Source organism: Cibotium barometz, chromosome 56 (genome assembly GCF_041138505.1).
Source record: "Cibotium barometz isolate CiBa-2024 chromosome 56, ASM4113850v1, whole genome shotgun sequence".
Classification (NCBI taxonomy): domain Eukaryota; kingdom Viridiplantae; phylum Streptophyta; class Polypodiopsida; order Cyatheales; family Cibotiaceae; genus Cibotium; species Cibotium barometz.
The window spans coordinates 1,141,879-1,159,706 of NC_141101.1; the positions used below are offsets into that span (position 1 = coordinate 1,141,879).

The 17,828-nt window shown below is 39.0% G+C and overlaps 1 protein-coding gene across 1 annotated transcript; it reads left to right on the forward strand.

The window, feature by feature from the left end:
- Positions 1–1,614: 1,614 nt before the first annotated feature.
- On the forward strand, positions 1,615–13,114 carry LOC147606775 (GDSL esterase/lipase At4g01130-like). Its single transcript, XM_086791440.1, has 5 exons — positions 1,615–2,101; positions 2,199–2,408; positions 10,873–11,039; positions 12,356–12,626; positions 12,747–13,114. The coding sequence occupies exons 1-5, from the start codon at positions 1,705–1,707 to the stop codon at positions 13,010–13,012; spliced, it is 1,311 nt and encodes a 436-aa protein (XP_086647566.1). The 5' UTR covers positions 1,615–1,704; the 3' UTR covers positions 13,013–13,114.
- The last annotated feature ends 4,714 nt before the right edge of the window (positions 13,115–17,828 follow it).

Genomic DNA, 17,828 nt, shown 5'->3' on the forward strand with positions numbered 1-17,828 from the left:
CCATCACAGGTATAAGCATGTGTGTATGTGTTTGTATGTATGCATGCTATATATGTGTATGTGCAATATGTATGCACATGTGTGTGTGTACATGTGTGCACGCTCTATTCACTAATAGACGTGGGTGTTCATTTGTGTGTGTGTAAGTGCATGCGCGCTCTATACACTAATAGATGTGGATGTTCATTTGTGTGTGTGCATGTGCACATTGAGAGACAAATGCTCTTATTCTTACAGTAAAAAATGAAAGTTTCTTTGCTTTTTAATCTAGATCAGTTTAGTGCATTTTGAATTACATTGATCCATTGATTTACTACTTGAGATAATTAAGGCTCAACATGGACAACTCTATGCCGGCTTATCATCAACAAGGCCCCATCATGGTCATTTATCCTGGATGGAGACGAGATTTTATTTGAATCTTGTAGGATCCTAAATTGGTCCTTCTTGGATAATAAGAGCTTTAGCTAGCTCAAATAGTTAAGTGTAATTATGTCGCATAAGAGCACTATATAAATCATGCCTTCTTATATTAATAATAAACAGTTCACTCAAAAAAATGATCATAAGTGTGTCAACAAGTTTTAAAAATAGTATGATGTAATAGGTGGTGCACCTACATGTGTCTATACAACATAAATGATCATAAGTGTGTCAACAAGTTTTAAAAATAGTATGATGTAATAGGTGGTGCACCTACATGTGTCTATACAACATAATTTTTGTACCCATCTCTTCAAAAAAAGATTAATTAACTGTCAAAATTATTTCATAATGTTAGAAGTCCATGCACATATGCTTTTGTGTGTGTGCGCGTGCATGTGGACACATTCACATGCATGAATGCATTTATGTATACAAATGTGTGTGTGTGTGTGTGTGTGAGAGAGAGAGAGAGAGAGAGAGAGAGAGAGAGAGAGAGAGAGAGGATTTGAACATTTCAACTTATAATATTACTTGTTGAGGATTTAAACATTTCACCTTATACTATTACTTGTTTATAAGGTATAAAGGTGGTTAGTGTGTTTCTTTCAATAATAAATTAAGCAATAGGTTCTCTACTTAGGAAATTGAAAAGTTGTATAGAAGGAAGCTATATTCCTATATAAGAAGTTTGTAATTTCCTATTTTCCAAAACACACATTACATTCTCTACATAGGAAATCAAAATTTCCTAAGTAAGAAGCTCAATCCCTATATAGGAAGTTTGTAATTTTTTAATTGATAGCCTTTATTTCCTACATAGAAATTAGGATACGTGCAGAATACAATTGTCTAGTTATATATACGAAATAAGCATTAAGGTAAATGGGAAATCCCACGAAATTTGCCATAAGTTCCTTGTGTTTGAGCCTTGAAGTCACTTAGTATTAAACAGTCTCCCTGCGCATTGTCTTTGAGTACATAATGCAATGATTAAGGAAAGTAAGTGATTAGAATAGATTATCTAAGTGATTAAGTAAAGTAGATTATCGTTGCCATACATTGGCGAGGATGCAAACTTAAGTATATATGATGGTTATCCGAAGGGGCTTGTCTCAATCATTGTTGGACAGAAGGTCGTGATATAAGGTTAGTTGACAATCTCTGTGGAAGATCGTAGCCCATAGAAACAGTCAATGATGTGTTGGTTGTACTGGAAAAGACAGAGAAGAAAGAGCAAGGAGAAGAGTCCAGTCGATGTAGAGAGGGTACCTACTCGCGATGCGTTCCTGCAATACAAATCACACGGATGGAGATAACCCACATTCATGGCACAGTACATGTATACTTGGTAGAGTTAAACGACAGGGTGAGTCGAAACAGGTTGATTTGTTTTATGATCAGAGATTAAGCAACAATATGCAGATTAGTCTCGCAAAATGGTCAAGGAGGAGCTGGTATCACATCTTCTGCAGCTGCCTTATGCTTATGATATGTCGACCAGCAGCAGCAGCAGCACGTTGCCCTTTCCCCGCTATCTTCAACTTCGGTGATTCCAACTCCGACACGGGCGGTCTGGTGGCGGCGTTTCCGTCCGAAGCTCGCCCGAACGGCGAGACCTTCTTCAAAGAGCCAGCCGGCCGCTTCAGCGACGGCAGGGTGGTGATCGACTTTCTGGGTACTAAATATCATATAGAACCCCTAAAATTCGATTAGAGAGATCATGATTACTGTTTTGATGGTGATTATAAACTTGATTTGTTTTGTTTGATTAGCTGAGGGCTTGGGATTGCCTCTGCTGAGCCCGTATCTGCAAGCAGTCGGATCCAACTTCACGGGCGGTGCCAACTTTGCCACTGCCGGCGCCTCCGTGTTGCTGCCGAACACCTCCCTCCCCAATGGCTGGCTCAGCCCCTTCTACCTCCAAGTGCAGCTCAACCAATTCAACCAGCTCAAATCAAAGGCTCTCGAGCTCTACAGCCAAGGTGAATTGCCGGAAATTAATCAATTTGTAAGTAATTGTTTGATTGAAGAGTTTTCAGACCCCTCGAACTCATACACAGTTGATACATACATGGAGATGAGAGCTGATTCTATTGATTGAATTACTTGTAGAATCTCTCGCATTAGGTAAGATTAAGTTAGTTAATTGTTAATTATGATTAGTGTAATTAGTTAATCAAGTATTATTATTATGGTTACGTGAACATTCCCATTTTCTTTTTCACAAAGGAAAACTTTTTTTGTTTTTCTTTTCTATTTAATTTTGTCTTTTGTTTGTTCTTTTTTGTGTTTTATTTTATTGTTTATTGTGCTTTTTAATGTAATTAACAATTTGATCATTATCTAATTTATTTGTCATGTTCATCTATGACTATGCACCTTTTGCTAGCACCACCTTTTATTGAGATTTTGCACACCTTTTGAGTTCACGCGAGTAGTAAACAAACATCGGGACATTTGAATCATATTATAGTTTGCATCCAAATAATTGGATTGCATTCTTCCCCAACTCCTTTATTGTTTATCATTGAAGACTTTCTTTTCAAAAATATTCTCCAGCAAAAAGCCCCATTATCTAGTTTGGTTGATGCATGGAGGACTTGTTTTGTTGCATTGAACATTCTCTAGCAAAAAGTCCCATTATCTAGGTTGATTTCTTTTTTCTTGAGCTCTATTGGTTTCTCAGCTTCTCCAGCTTCATTTGTGAGATTAAGTAGGTTAGTTTCCATTTTTTTCATTTTAATGGTCTATAAATCCAAAATTTAGCCATCGGTTTGGCCTTGGCATCCTTTTGAGAGCCATCCTTGAGAGAAACTCTCATCTGCACATTCAAAAGCAATCTCAGTCCTTGCACTAGACTCAGACCGTTTACCCTAAAAGACATACAAGTTCTTTTTTATCCATATTGTCCACAAATATGAAGATCTAATCAAATTCCACAATCCTGCTGAATACCCTTTTGCCTCTCTTAAAGGATTTCTTTCTAGTTCAAATCTGAAGAGTAACCACATGAGCTAATCATTGACATAGATTCTAGTGCTTCTTTAGTTATAGGGACAATTTATAAAGAGGTGGGGAATTGATTCCAGCTCATCCCTACACCTTGGGCATATACAATCCCCTATGCCAATTTTGGGAGCCCTCTCCTCATTGGTCCAAAGAGCTTTGTGACGTGATATTTTAGGGGGCATAGAGAGATTCCATTTGGATTTGAGCTTAGTGTGAAGAGGGGGATCCACCTTTTTAAATAAGAGACTGGTAATAGACTCTTTCCCTTCCCAAACAAAAACTCTAACATGCAGAGACCCCTTTGAATGACAGATTCTAAGTTCCTATCCTGACGGGAAATTTTGAGGATAAGGAGGTTTAGGTCATGCTCATTTAGCCTAAATGCTTCTCTGAGTTTAGCTCTAGACATCTATTTGTGCCTTTGATAATCCCATATATCTCCCTAGGTGGAAACACCTTGCTTAGACATCTTGCATGGATCAAAGAGTAGACCATGGTCTACAACCCTTGCCTTGGCATTTCCAAACAATGTGTGGAGTTGAACTAGAGAAAGGAATCGAGGCCATCCACACAATACAATTATTATTATTATTATTTTTCAAATGAGAGAAAGTTAACTTTATATTATATAGAGAAGTTTTGTTACAAAAAAGGGAAAAAAGTGCTTATCAACCACAGGCCAACCATCAGAAGTTGTTTCTTAGTGCCATCCAAAAGCTAAGAACTATAGGGCTCCGTGAGAATTCTGATCTCAACAAGAAATTAGTCAAGCTTCCACTCCAAGTGATGGGTACTGGCATAGTGAGATGAAATACTATTTGATTTCGTGTGAGCCATGATGTGAAAGAAGCGAATCCAAGGCCATATGCTAGCAAGGTTCAATTTCTTAAAATCCCCAAGTAATGCTTGCTTCCATGTGAATTGATGTTGCAATATGCCTACCAACTTGAGCCACAGTCTGACTCCATTCCACATGGTTTGGGCATGAGGATAAGTGAAAGCAAGGTAAAAAAATAAGACACTAATAAAAAAGTAAAAGTACAAATGGGTTGGCGAATGTTGAGCTTAAAACTTTAGAGAATTGGGTGAATCTTTAAAATTTTCTATCTTATATGGCAGTATATAGGGTAATTTTGGCGACTTTGTCTCCATAACCCACTAAAAAACTAGAAAATTTTCGGTGATTTTTTAAAGAAGGTTTCTAGTGAAATAGCCTGACAATATTAAAGACCCCTCCAAAATAGAACTTGGGATAAAAATAGCTCCTAATTTTTCCTTGGATGAAAGATAGATTCTTTATGTGTCTTACAGAGTAGACATAGGTGTGAAACAGCGATCCAATTAGCTAGTCTATCATTTGTGGCAAGCTTTTAATGTAGCGGAAAACATTGATCTTGAAGCATGGATAGAATTCCACACCTCAGTTGTGTGAAATGTCCACATTGCCACCGAGTCCTGAGTGCTCCAACATTGTGAGAGTTGTCCGACTAGTTAGTTTACTACACTTGCAAGTGTAGTACCTTATCCCAGTCAGGGTCTCCCTATGTAAGAGGCCCAATTCTCCAACTAGTTGGCTAGACTTAGGGATGTTTCTATGGGCCAACCTAGTGGGAGTGCCTCAATAGCACCTTGGAAGATGGTAAGTGATGTAGGGTTCAGACCAAATTATAGAATGATGTCCTCCCAGTCACACCACTAAGCAGTCCTGGCGTCCCATAGATCATGCCACATGTAGACTCCTCTTTTGTAGAGCTTGCGAGCCAGGCTTAGTTGAAGCATTGCAAAAAGACCACCAAACACTTTCCCTAAGGGCGCCATCTTTGGTAAAGCGGGCATTGGCCGATGCCCCATTAGAGACATGGGAAGATTTCTTGCCACCCAGTGATTAGAGGTGATTTGTTGATATGACATTGACAACTTGTGGCTAAACAGTGTCTCCATGTTAGGCATAGCCATTTTCTTGGTAGGCCCTTAGCTTGTTGTAGAAAGACTCGGGTTATTACCTCGGGGGGTCACTCGTTAACACCCAATGTAGCACGTGCGTTCTTGGGATATTTAAAACCCCCCCTATCTACGGATTTTTGACTTTTAAAAACACCCCTTCTGTAACACTTTTTACAATAAAAGTACCCCTTATGTACCAAAAAGTTCACCATTTCTATTAAAAATCCCCTTATGTATGTAAATTTTATATAACTCCATAGGAGAGAAAAAGCCCTTTTATTGGACTCATGTGCTATCTTAAATATTTTTTAGTGACCCTCCCAAGGGTTTTACCCCCCAAGGTCAATCTATCTCAATCTTCTGTAGCCACTTCAGCATGAGGAATTTAGCATGAGTAATCAAGTTGGTAATCTTCAATCCCCCCTTCTGTATGGGTGCACAAGCTTGATCCCATGCGATGGCATGCTAACTCTTCCCTTCAGAATTTCTCCACAAAAAATCTCTAAAGAAATTTTCCACTTTGTTATAGTTGGTATTGCTCAAGGTACAAAGGGATGCTATAAAGACATGATCCCATGTGACCGCATGCCAGCTCTTTCCTTTAGAATTGCTCCATAAGAATTCACACATGTGAAGAGCTTTTTTTCTTGGTTCCAATCCCTCCCTTCTATATCTGGGTGCACAAACTTGATCCCATGCGATGGCATGCCAACTCTTCCCTTCAGAATTTCTCCACAAGAAATCTTTGAAGAGCTTTTCTGCTTTTTTCCAGTCAGTATTGTTGAAGGTGAAGAGGGATGCTATGAAGACTAGGATGTGCGTACATGTTTAATAATCACCAGTATCCCAGAAAATGAAAGCTAGGTCTTATCCCAGTAGACTATCTTAACTTGGAGCTTTGGGTAGAACCAACTGTTGAATCTTTGCTTATTGCTTACATCTTTGCCCAATGGGGTAGCCTAACAACCTGAGGGTTGTTTCATGAGGTATGCACTTAAAACCATACTTGAGATCCTAGTGTTCATGATCTCCTCAGTACAATAAAAGGCCTTCTACTTTCTCAGTGCTATTGAATGACCTAGATAGCAGACAAAACTCATCTACAACCTAAGAAAGTATCCACATTAGTCTCTTCATAGGTGAGGATCCATCTATTATCATCAGCAAAAAACTATGTGGTCATTTGATCATTTATCAAAAGCAGAAGGCCTTTGAGGAGCCCTTGCTCGTGGAAGTATCGCACATTAGCAAAGGTAAATTCTATTACCACTAAGAAGAGCAAAGGTGCCAAAGGGCATCCTTGGCAAAACCAATCTTTGCAAAGAGAATCCCCCACCTACAACACTATTTATAATGACCTCTAAGTTAGCATTTATAATGACCTCTAAGTTAGCATTCCTGAGCAAGGCTCCCGAGCATGGCTCTAACCATCCATATCAAGCCTCTTCCGACCCCATTTCTAGCAAGCACCTGCAAGCATAAGATCACATATGACCCTTAATATGCTTTTTCTAAGTCCAAGTTAGGAAGTATGTAGGGTGGGTTTGTTAAGGGAAAGTGCATAATCCATACCACATTGTATGTTGAGCACAACCTCAAAAATTGGTCTGCCATGTATGAACCCAAATTGGTTGGAGTCTACAACACCTTGGTAGAATGTACTTTATATAAAGAGAGATGGCCTTGCCAAATATCTTGTATGAGGTGCTAAGCATCATGACGGGGTGCCAATCCCCTAGCTTTCTTCATGATTAGCTTCATGTGGCCTCTATTCACTTCATGAGTGAGTTCACAACTATATTAGACTACATAGAGCACCAATCTTGGTAGATAAGAGGCCAAAAGTGCCAGTAAAATTAAATAGGGAGATAGTCAAGTCTTAGGGTTTTGTCCTTGCCTATCTTGCGAGCAACAAATTCGAGTTCATCCACCATATAAGCTCTACTTATCCATTGTATAAGCTCTACTCATCCATTGTATAAGTTCTACTCACCCACTGCCAGCAACAAATCTGAGTTCATCCAATGTATGAGCTCTACTCACCCACTGCCAGCAACAAATTTGAGTTTATCCATTGTATGAGCTCTACTCAAAACAACATCCACTATATAAGCTCTACTCAAAACAGGGATGGAGGGATCCTGCACCTTTATAGTAATCCAAGAGAAAGGAAATTGCCCAGCCTCTCAAGGTATCTGACTTCCACCAGCGGGATAGACTTGTTGATCAAGGTATCTGACTTCCACCAGCGGGATAGACTTGTTGATCAAGGAGAGATGTGTCGTGAACTGTGTCACAATCTATCTCCCTCTCATCTTTTGTTACAGAGTCATCAACAGCATTTGTAGCTTGCTAATATGCTCTTGCTGGTGTTGCTCTTTCACCCGTCGAAAAAAGCTGGTAGGTCATCTCCTTTGGAGAGCCATTTGGTATGCACATGGACCCTTAGTGCTTCTTCTTTGGCTTGGGCCTGGGTATGTAGCTAGGGAGTAGCTGGGTGTCTATGTTGTTGACAAGTGTGGTGTCTATGGGGTTCGACCCCTCCTGTAATCATTTACATCATTTGCATCATAGTCTCTCTCAATTTTTTCGTTGTCATACAATACTTCTTTCTTTGATGGGGGGCCTTTTCCTGTCATCCAAACTTCTTACAAAAGTTTGTGGCATACCTTATGCTTTTATCCTAGCATTCAATGGGGAGCACACTAAGGGCCTTTGCAGCACCACCCAACGTAACAACAACAATTTTTGCATCAAAGTCTTCCTTCCCTAAGTGGGATACATTAAGGTTGAAAGGGGGAGGGAGGAAGTCTTTCGAGGTGCAAGACCGGGCATGGCAAAGGAAAGGAGGATAGACTAATGATATGAGCACCCCTGGTCCGGGAGGCTCCAAATGGCCTATGGCAGGGCTATCGACCAACCTTCTTTAGAAATGTACCCTCCCTCAAGTCTTTCCACTTGCCATTCTTGTCCACTTGTTTGTTGGACTACGTGTAAGTGCATGCAGTGTTGTACTCACACACTTGTTTGACATCTACCCACCACGAGCATAGTTAGGTGAATTTCTGCCATGCAACTCTTTCCACCTGACTCATGTCCGTGGGAGTGATCTTCAAGAAACTCTGCCACGTTGAAATCCCCAAAAAGATAGCTTCTTCTCTTACCTCCAGAATTGAGCTTAGTGATCCTAAAGCGTAGCTCTCTCAACGGAGTCATGAGGAATATAGTCAGATTGACAGATCAGTTGCTTACCTTGAGGATAAGGGCATGCCTATTTTCCTTAGTGTACTGTTGCATGCATGCATTTCCACCTAGCTTTGAGCAGGATGGTAGTTCCTCCAGACCTGCTCTGTGGTGCATTAATGAAGAAAGAAGTTCTACCCTTCTTGAGATTGATAGGGCAATATCCTTAGGTATTCAGCTCCTACAAACATAAAATTTCATTTTGTAAGTTTTGAAAAAGAGCTAAAGTCTCTCTTCACCTTTTGGCTACACATAGTCCCCTGATATTCCAGGAAAGAACTTTAATCTTGGCATAGAGAGACATATTAACCAACATTGATGGTATCCTGAGACATATCCAAATTAATGGGGTCAAGAGCTACCAAAGCTTCATACTTGTTGCCCAAGATGTGAGCACTTATCCCTTGGCTCGGGCTTCCCTTACCTTGGCCTTTTTGGGAGGGGGGAGGGGGGGGGGGGGGGGGGGGGGGGGGGGAGACTTTTGTATCTTTGGGCTATAAAAGGGTGTGGTGGAGTGGGAGCTTACCTTCTGAAGCACAACCCTACTCTATGTTAGCTTCACGCTCTCTCTTTCAGGAGGAGTCAACATCCATTGTTTGTGGGATGGGTGTAGTGATAGGTTCGAGGGGATAGAGAGAATTTTTGAGCGGCTTCAGGAGGCCTTGCAAGGAACTTTGACACCGACCCAATAGAGCTAGAGGTGTGGAAGTTGTTTGCGGGCAATCTTTGGCGAAGTGTCCCGATTGCTTACACTTGAAACAAGAATCCCGGAAGGTCTCAAATTTGATAGAGACATTGAATTTAATACCTTACGGAGCTCTTCTAGAGTCGAGAGGGAGAGGATGTCCAGGGTGTAATTCCACCTATCCTAGAAGATGTAGCATCATGCGACCCTTGTCCTTCATCAAGCTCCAATGGAGGGACAATATACATAACCTTTCCAAGAACACTAGCCTTCATGGGCACTTATGCCCATAGGTAGTATGGGAAGCCCGGGAAGCTAATCCATACCTGGCCATTGTTTGCAGAATATGTTATGGCTTGAAAGCAGGGTAACCAGGGGATGAGATGACCCGTAGGGACCAGAGCGCAAATAGCGTCTCTCCGAGTAGACGATTCGACAAGGACATGGAAAATTCCCTTGCTGGCAAAAGTAGAAGCAGACAAGAGAGGCTTTACCTTGCAAACCATCTTTTGAAGCCATCCTATGAGGGTATGTGCCTCGTGAAGTACAGATAGACTCCGAGTCAGTCGTTTTCTTGAACTCGAGGAAGGCGCTTTGTCCATGGGGAAAGAGACCTAAGACTGAAAGCCTTTCTTGATATAGCCAAGGACTATGGCTCATCGATTTGCCATGTCTTTATGGGTTTGAGGTTAGCATCCATTGCTTCTTGGAGGCTTTGCATGGTAGTAGTATCCACCACAGAGGTAAAGGACAGAGTGTCAGCATAGGAAAGTGACTTGGTGACTTATTTTGCGACCTTTGTCTAAAAAGAGATGCCAACACTTGTGATACTTGAAGGGCTGTCGCATTGAGTCCAGTGCATGATGGCAAATCTGTCCACAGTAGATTATTTGCATGCGTTGAAGTTAGGTGTCCACATTTTCTCCAGCACTACCTCCGAAGTGACTAGAGCAATTGTCAAAGGGGTAGAATATGAAAACTAGACAAAGGGCTCCGCTCCATGCAATGCAAGTAAAAGTTAAGGAGGAGAATACGAAAACTATTGGGAGCCTTGTGAGGCTATGCGAGGCTGTGATAACATGTGAGGATTTTAGAGACCGTGACCAACTCATATTCACAACGATGGAGACTCAAGAGAGGAAAAATAAGACAATGTGCACAGAAGAGAATCAGATAGACAAACTCAAATATTGTCTAGTTGATGATAAGGCTATGAATCTTGTAATTAACTATAATTAGTATCAATGATGATTAGTTATAATCATATATTAAACCATAATTATGTTATCACATATATCTCAGCAACACAGAGATTACAAAAGATATTGATGATGCCTAGAGGACTCAAGATGAACAATTGATCATATTGATTGTGTTGAATTACAAAGATAAAGAAGAGCCTGTACGCTTGGAGAGTTGCACCCCTTGAGGGATTGCGTCCATTAATTTGCATTAATCAAGTTAAATAATTATAATTTTAATTAATATAATTAATTAGTTATTAACTATGGTTATGTAATGGTTATTTGCGCACATTGAATATGTTTTGCCACAACAAATTGCAGGGAAATTCTTGGACTTTCTACCGCTTCCATCGTCTTTCGACAATGCGCTATACACTTTTGATATAGGCCAGAACGATTTCACGGCACAATTGTCATCTGGCACTCCTTTGAGTCAAGTATCTGGGGTCTTCTCAGAGGTGGTCGATGCAATTGGTAACATCGTGGAGGTACATATACATATTGGGTGCCAAATTTCTTTTCACTATATATATTCATTCGGTGTAAATTTGTTTTGGCTATTAATTAATTCATGATAAGGGCTCCAAACTTTGAGATGAAGGTTGATTAATTATTATTTTTTAAACCCCATCAAAAAGTAGGATTGTTCCCAAGATATGTGATATCCCAAAAGTATGCTAGCCTCCATCATAGCTTCTATAGTGCATCCACGAATCCACGAGGAGATTGTTTTTCCAACATTCCCCCTTTCTTGGACCATATTTTCACAGTGGGTCTGGTTCTCACACGAAATTTTTGTGTAAAACTCTGAATGAAGTTGAGGAGCTGTAATTATGGATAGATACTGTAGCTCTGACTTGGTTGTACTGCAGTTTTTAATAAACAGTTTCAATTAATATATATAATTATTATTGATCCCAAAAAAAAACTTACGATACTTTCAAAAGGCGATGGGATTTTTCAAGAGGTTTCGTGGCTTCATCGTCTCTCTCTCCCTTTTGTGGGCTTTTTTTTTTCTACGTCTGTGTCTCTCTCATGCGACGTATCATAGAGAGAGTAGGCTTTGTTTTTTGCGCGTTGTTTCATGTAGAGAGTAGGCCCTCTCTCGTGTGTGGCATATCATGGACATAGCAGGGTCTCTCTCACGTTCAAAGGCTTTCTCACGTGGCGTATCATGGAGACGGAGGCTTGGGTTTAACCTTAACATATTCATTAATTAGTGCCTGTAAGGGAGAATGTGGGAAAAACAATCCCCTCGTGGATGCACTACAGAAGCTAGATGGAGGCTAGCATACTTTTGGGATACCAAATATCTTGGGAGCAGTCCTGCTTTTTGATGGAGGAAGAGAGATGCGAATTTTTGTGTAAAATTCTGAATGAAGTTAAGAAGGATCTGTAAATATGGATAGTGTAGTACTGACTTGGTTGTAGTGCAGTTTTTGAACAGTTTCTTAGTTAATAATATATAATTATTATTGATCCCAAGAAAAGTGCGTGTAAGACTAATTAATGAATATGTCTATAGACTGAACATTGTGGAAGTAAACTACTTCATGCTGGAGCTTGTCACGTAAACTAGGCAGGGTTTGTATGTGCTTGATTACACGAAGTTGATCCTTGTGTTATTAAAATATAATAAAATTAATGAACCTTCATTTCAAATTGAAAGATTTTTTTTTTGGGAAATAGATAGGTGTATATAGTATTACCTATATATAAAGATTATTTTTAAAGAATATTGCTTTTTTTTTCTTCAAGAATTTCTCAAAATTTACATATAGAGGGTCACCAATGTCGACGGCAGAGCCTTTACACCGACGGTGCGCGATTCTTCCTTATCACCAACCTTGGGCCACTGGGTTGCTACCCTGCCACCCTGGCAAATAACCCGCACAATGCATCCGACGTGGACGCCAACGGGTGCTTGCTTTCCTTCAACCGAGCGGTGGGCAATTTCAACGAGCTGCTGAGAAACAAGTCCTTTTTACTCCAGACGGAGCTCTACGGCGCTTCCGTCGTCTACGTCGATTCCAACGCCATAAAGTACGACCTGTGGGCTAATGCTACCTCAAACGGTACTACTACTACTCCTCTCACGCAGCTGCCTTTGTGCGCCTTAATTAGCTGATCATGGATATCCGCCTTCTTGACTAGCTTAATTAGATATAATTTGATTATCATGCATTAATTCTCAGGCTTCACCTACACCACCACGGCTTGCTGCGGCGTCGGAGGCCCTCCTTACAACTACGATTCCAGCGTTACCTGTACCAACAGCAAAGTGGAGAACGGACAGATCGTTGTCGCCTCGTCTTGCTCGGATCCTTCTGCGCACGTGAGCTGGGACGGGGTCCATTTCACTCAGAGCGCCAACCGATTCATAGCTGCTGAGATCTTGTCCGGCAACTTCTTTCAACCTCCGTTCGCCCTGAAGCAAATGTGCCATGTACACCACTTCTAGGCAATAACCTTCACAATTATTCCTCCAAGTAGTGTTCGCACACAAAACATTTTTCCCAACAATTCAAAAAACCTTCAACCTCAAATTTCTTCTAGGTTTTTTCCTAAATTCTAAAGGTTTTAAGCAAAATTATAACTAAAATCCCTTAAAATTTGTAGTTTTTTTATAAATTGTTATTTTAAAATTTAAAAGTTATTTTTCAAAATTTTCACCTAACACTAAACCTTGGTTTTTCCTGAATACTGCCTCCAAGAGAGTGCATGTATTTTTGCCAATCAAATGAAATAAAAGTTACTCACTATAGAGATTTACACTAAGGGCATGTGAATAAAAATTACGCTCCGATTCATTCCTCCAAGAAAGTGTAAACTGTATCTATCATCAAAGAAATCAAAGTTACATAGAGATTTACATTAATGGGGAACTTTACACACTTTTCTCACCTGCATAAAATTTGGAAAAAAGTGGCAAGAATCCCGAATAGATAGTGAGGGATATCTCCCCCCTCCAAGTTCATGGATGGGGAGTCTCCTCTATCCATATTCTTCATACCCACCCATGAATTGCAGAAAAGCCTCGCGATTTTCGGACTCTATTTCAGGGCTGAAGGAGCAATCCCACAAAAAGTGGGCATTTGGCACTACAATCCTGTAATGTTTTCTTTAGCATTTATCTTGTGTTCACATTCAATGAACCTTGCCTTCTCAATATATAAAAAGGCTCCCTTCTCAAGTGCTATTAATGTATTCACAACCAATGGACCTTGTCTTCTCTAGGTGTATACAGAACACCAAAATTGTTAGCCAAAAAGTGAGATTTTCTTTGTGTCTTGATGAAGGTACTTTTGGTAGGCATTTTGCAACCAAATTTGGACCATTTTCATTACCTCTTTGGAGATTTTTTCCCCTTCAAATCAATGGAACTTACCTTTTGAAAGCTGTCGAAACAATATCAAGTGGATATCCCTTCATCACAATTGTGTGATTAATCGGTTCTTAGATTTGAAGATGATCCTTTGATACATCCAACTCATGATATGTTCCTCATACTGATTGTTTTATCCCTACGTTTATGCATCTTATGTGTGAATGAAAGTTCTTTCTATCATCCAAGATTTAGAGGTCCTTGAGGCCTGAGGACTTGGAGATTTAAAGTAAGCACTCCACCATTTTCTAATCATTATCTCTATGTGTCATGGAGATCATGTCAGTAATCCAATCTTAGCTTGTACCATTCTCAATCACAATAGATGGTGGAAAATGGTTCCACAAGAGTTGTGTAGCTCTCTCACAAATCATGAATTGCCTATCTCACTTATTCGCACGCAAGAGAAGAGAAACAAGAGCAGAAGACAACAATGAGAGCTCATGCATCCACCTCTCACTCTCTTAGCTTCTATGCGAGATAAAGCAATAGAGACACAAGAGAAGAGGCTGAAATATGCAAATGGAAAAGTGTTTTCCATTATGCTAGAAAATTAGCTTCTATGTGAGAATAAGCAACTGAGACACAAGAGTAAACTAAATTATGTAAATGTAAGTATTAAGAATTACATGTGGTGAAGCAATGGTGATAAGTAGATTTGGACAAGATAATTATTATTGACCCTTGGATTCTTTTCTTAATTACATCCAACCTTTGGTTTAAGTTGTAGGAAAATATGTAATATTTAGCTCAGTGGTGGTTCCAAATTGTATAATTTTGCTAATTGAAGAAGGCTACCCTTGGGATTGTATTACCCCTTGATGAACAGTATTGTATTTATTCTCAATATTGTGGGTACAAGAATGGATGCCCAAGCAACAACAAGCAAATCACTCAACCACTCTTGTGCATTCAGCACCAACACAAGAGCTTGTGTGTTCAAGAGCAAATAATCAGCAGTATTCCATATTGCCTTGACAACATCTGAGCAACAAATTCAAGAATCAATACCCACGACTGCAATGGAGACTTATGAGTGTATCAAGGAAAAAATAACAATGCTCTTATCACCCCTCTGGATGTGAGAAATAACTGCACAAGGACCTGTTGCTTGCAAGTCAGAACCTAGTTGTCCCATAAAATCAATTAAAATAAAAAAAACCATCAAGGTCAAAACCTGCAACTTTCACGGGGTCAAAACCTGCACTTTCACAGAATTCCATCTCACGAAATTTCAGTTCACGGCCTACACTTTCACGGAATTACATCTCACAGAATTCCAGTTCATGGTCTGCACTTGATCACATGCCATATTTTTTAAACAGATGATGTCCCTTTGTGTGGAAGGATTCTTGTCAAATGTTGTTGAGTAGGACCTGTTCCTATCTTCTTCTACCCATGTGCTTTTTATGTCTTTATTTATATTTAAGTGTTCTTATGAAGCAGATTTACATGAAGTACAAGAATTGAGTCAGATAGACTCTTATTTAACTGCTCTGTGTTGAATTAGCCACTTGTTTGGTGAGGATTGAAATAATTACGTCGACTTGCGAGACTAATATAGATATCTTCACGAAGGATTGAAGATCATTGATTTGTGAAGATGGTAGTGTCGTTTGGAGAGGTTTGTAATTTGAAGGGAAATTTAAGGCAATGGGTTGTACCATTGACCAGGCTTTCGCCCACCATGCCTCCCCCATCCAAGAATGTACTTGGAAGTTGTTGATGGTGAGGCTTTAGTGCAAATGTTCTCCAGTGCATGAGTATGGATATGCACTCATTGAGCAACTGCTACATTAATTTAGCCAAAATAATAGTAAGCAATAATCTTAACAAATATATAATGGCTATTGAAGATCATTGGGAAAGTGTTAATGCATGATATGGCTTAATCCGTGAGAGGCTTAAATTGTGAAAGTGTAGGTTCTTAAGTCGTGAGACTATAATTCGTGAGAAACTTGAACGCGTGAGATTGTAGTTTTTTTGGTCGTGAAGGGTTATTCCGTGAGATGGCCTAATCCCTGAAAGTTAATCCCATGAAATGATGTTTCCGTGAAAGTGCAGGCCGTTTGTAAGATTCCTCCCTCCAGCTTTTGAGGTATACAGGTGTAAGAACCTCCCCTCCTGTTCTTGAAATTATTCCCCTCTCTGGAATAAAAGAAAGATCTTGTTTTACCCTATTTTTTGACCTGGAGAGAGAAAATGTCTAGCGAGAGGTAATCCAAAATTGAGATATTTTTGGATATAAAAATCCTCCTAGTGTCTAAAATGGTTTCCCCTGAAACAAAATTTCAAAAAGAACTTTCCAATGTGCATTTGAAATGTGTATAAAGGACCTTAGCCTAAGGGTCTAGATTTTCAGAAATTTTTGGATTATGGTCCAATTAAGGTTTCTATGGGCCAATAGGATCAATCCAAGTGTGGGGAGGAGATCAATCCAATGAAAAAAAGAAAATACCCAAAAATGAGTAAATGCCCACATAAGATGAAGAGTTGACTGAGTACAAGTTTTATTAGTTAAAAACTATGAGATATTACTAAAAAAATGAGATATTTTGGTATAATGATACATTTTTGACACCTTGGTAAGGAGAAGGGGGGACTTCAAGGAGGCGCCTATTTCACACATGTGGTGGAGTTTTTATTTTAATAAAATTGTGATATTTTTATCTCTCCTCTCTCCTGAGACAAACCAAATCAAAAGGGAGACAAACTAGGTTCAAATTTAGAAAACTGAACCTGGAAAATTCTGCAACGTGTTGGACTTGGTTAGAGGCCTCTCTCACCTATAAATAGATCCTTAGCCTTTTGTAAAAAAATTTGTGAACTATACCATGCCAGTATTACATTAAAATAATGATATTTTTTATTATCCCTTAAAAATCCTCTACTTTTGGAGAGAGTGGAGCCTCTCTCTCTCTCTCTCTTCAACCATCCTTGGAGCTTTCCTTTCAACACACTAACCAATTGATTGGTTGGGGGCTTCTTCTAAGATAGAGAAGCAAGAAAAAATAAGAGGTTAAGTGTAATTTTATGGTTTTTCTCTACTATTCTCAATGTTTTCACTTCTCAATCCCTCTCAAGCTTGAGAAGTTTCTAAATTAAGTGTTTATAATGCAAATCAAGCTTTTCTTAAGAGTTGTAATGAATAATTAAGAAAAGTTTACATTTATGCTTAATTAGGATGCTTTTTATGTTTATCTCTCTCTCCCCCAAAGAATGGTTATTCCTATGACCAATTCTCTATTCAATTGATGCTTCTCATGGAGAAATTCTCAATTCACAAATCAAACTCTACGCTTGTGAGGCTAGAGGTTAAGAAAATGATTTTTTATACTTATATGCTAGTAAATTATGGTAATCTAATGAGTTAAATCCATAAATTGGATTTAAGGTTAAAAGATAGTTATACTATCATAATCACATTACTAAGTCTTATTCTTTTCAAAAATATTGAAAATTATAGTAATAGCGGAGCTATGGTAAAATTTTTAAGAAATTGATACATAATTCATTCTTATGCATAACGTGAAAAGAGGACTTCCTACCATATTCTAGGATTGAATATCCTTGGCTAAAAGAATGATTTTCATCACATTCAATGGAAAACGAATTTTTAAGGTTTATGTATAATTAAATAATTAAGAAACAAGAAAATTATGGTAATCTTATTTAAATGATAAAAGAGGAATTTCCATGACATTTGGAATTCAATCATTTAAATAGGAAGAGTGGAATTCTTAGCATATTGGAATTAATAGATATTTTATTTTAGATAAAATTATTTTATGCATGAGAAATATTTAAATGATAAAAGAGAAATTTCCATGACATTTGAAATTCAACCATTTAAATAGTAACAGTGAAATTCTTGGCATATTGAATTAATGGA